Raw genomic sequence first — 1,786 nt, forward strand, 5'->3', positions numbered from 1 at the left:
GTTGGTTCTAAATAAATGTTTATTGGATTTTATAGAAATGGATTAGTGATTGAGGTTATTAAAAGCAAGTGAAGTCCTTAGAAAGGATAAAGCAGGGAAGTTGTGAGCAAGGTTGCATTTGTAAAAGAATAAAATGAAGTAACAGGATCCAGAACAAAGAATTCAAAATTATTCAAGGTTTCTTTTACTACTATTGCTCCTTAATGTCAATTGCCTTTTATAGTTTTGAAATCAGTATAATCCTTTTCAATGTGTCTCTAAAAGCTTTAATCACTTGTTTATTTCTCAGAGTATAAATAAAGGGGTTCATTACAGGTGCCACTGAGGTTGCAAGTACTGTCACCACCTTATTCATAGCCACCCCTTCTTTTTCAGAAGGTTTGATATAGATAAAGATGCAGGTTCCATAAGTCATGGAGACAACAATCATGTGGGAGGAACAAGTGGAAAAGGCTTTTTTCCTTTGCTCAGCTGAGGGGAATCTCAGAATAGTCCTGACAATGTAGGCATAAGATAGAATCACTAACACTAAGGTGATGATGAGGGTGAACACAGCAAAGGCTAAAATCATCCTTTCCAGGAATTGTGTATCAGAGCATGTAATCTCCAGCAATGGTGATATATCACAGACAAAATGGTCAATGATGTTGGAGTTACAGAATTCTAGTTCAAGAGCTCCACCAAGTACAGGAACAATAATCATCAATCCAGCCATCCAACAACCCAGGATGAGCTGATTACAGACTCTGTTGTTTATGATGGCTGCATAGTGCAGGGGTTTGCAGATAGCTACATAGCGGTCATAAGACATGGCAGCCAAAAGAAAAAATTCTGAGGCCCCAAAGAGGATACCAAAAAACAACTGAGTGAAACATCCATTATTTGTCACAGTATAGTCCCCAGTTGACATATTGTACAGGAATCTGGGAATGCAGACAGTTGTGAATGACAATTCTAAGAAGGAATAGTTCCTAAGGAAAAAATACATGGGAGTTTTAAGATGGGGATTCGCCAGAGTGAGGGTGATGATGGTCAAATTCCCAGTTACACTTAGCATATAGGTCAGAAACAGAAAGACAAAAAGCAGAACCTTCAACTGTGGGTCATCTGTCAGTCCCCGAATAATGAATAATGTTATCCCTGTATAGTTTCTCATTTTTAACCTCTTTTTTTAGATGGATCTGTAAATAAAATAGGACAGAAAGAGAGAGAGAGAAAGACACTGGATCTGAAAAAAGCTATCAAAGTAAATCAGCAATGCAATTTGGATATAAATGCTCAGAAGTCATTCTTGAGTTCTTTATTCTGTCCCTGGCTTAAAAAAGTCATCTCAACATTGTATTATCCTCAGTGACTTAGTAGTTTATCAGCTATTGAGTACATAGAATTTTGGCAAAGACTTTTGTACCCATCTGTCTCCTCCCTCGGGTTTTGCCCTCACCCCATTCCTTCCACATTGACTTGATTTTGTATTACCCCAAAATGTTGTGATTTCTTTTCTTTTTCCAGCACATTCATTTCCAGATTTATCTCCTTGATGTGACCTAGATAAAAAAGTTAAGCAAGACCTACAAAGTGACCTTCTGTGACAGTGTATGCCAAATAGATTTTTTGTTCATATAGCACAAAGTTTTCAGTCATTCCCCTGTTGTCAGACACTCACTTCATATCTATTTCGTTGCTATCACAGAAAACCACAATCTCTTGGAATTCATGTGGTGCTTCTTTCTGTTTCCTATCTCCCTTGAATATAGATTCAGTGGCAAGATCACTGGCTCAGAGCTAT

The 1,786-nt window shown here is 37.6% G+C and overlaps 1 protein-coding gene across 1 annotated transcript; it reads right to left on the reverse strand.

The window, feature by feature from the left end:
* Nucleotides 1-217: 217 nt before the first annotated feature.
* Nucleotides 218-1,156, reverse strand: LOC127564095 (olfactory receptor 6C2-like). The gene has a single exon (XM_052000407.1). The coding sequence runs from the start codon at nt 1,154-1,156 to the stop codon at nt 218-220; it is 939 nt and encodes a 312-aa protein (XP_051856367.1).
* Between the last annotated feature and the right edge of the window lie 630 nt (nt 1,157-1,786).

Source organism: Antechinus flavipes, chromosome 5, assembly GCF_016432865.1.
Source record: "Antechinus flavipes isolate AdamAnt ecotype Samford, QLD, Australia chromosome 5, AdamAnt_v2, whole genome shotgun sequence".
In the NCBI taxonomy this organism is placed as follows: domain Eukaryota; kingdom Metazoa; phylum Chordata; class Mammalia; order Dasyuromorphia; family Dasyuridae; genus Antechinus; species Antechinus flavipes.

Coding starts and splice junctions, on each gene's coding strand:
- LOC127564095 (XM_052000407.1), bottom strand. CDS start 1,156: ATGAGAAACTATACAGGGATAACATTATTCATTATTCGGGGACTGACA.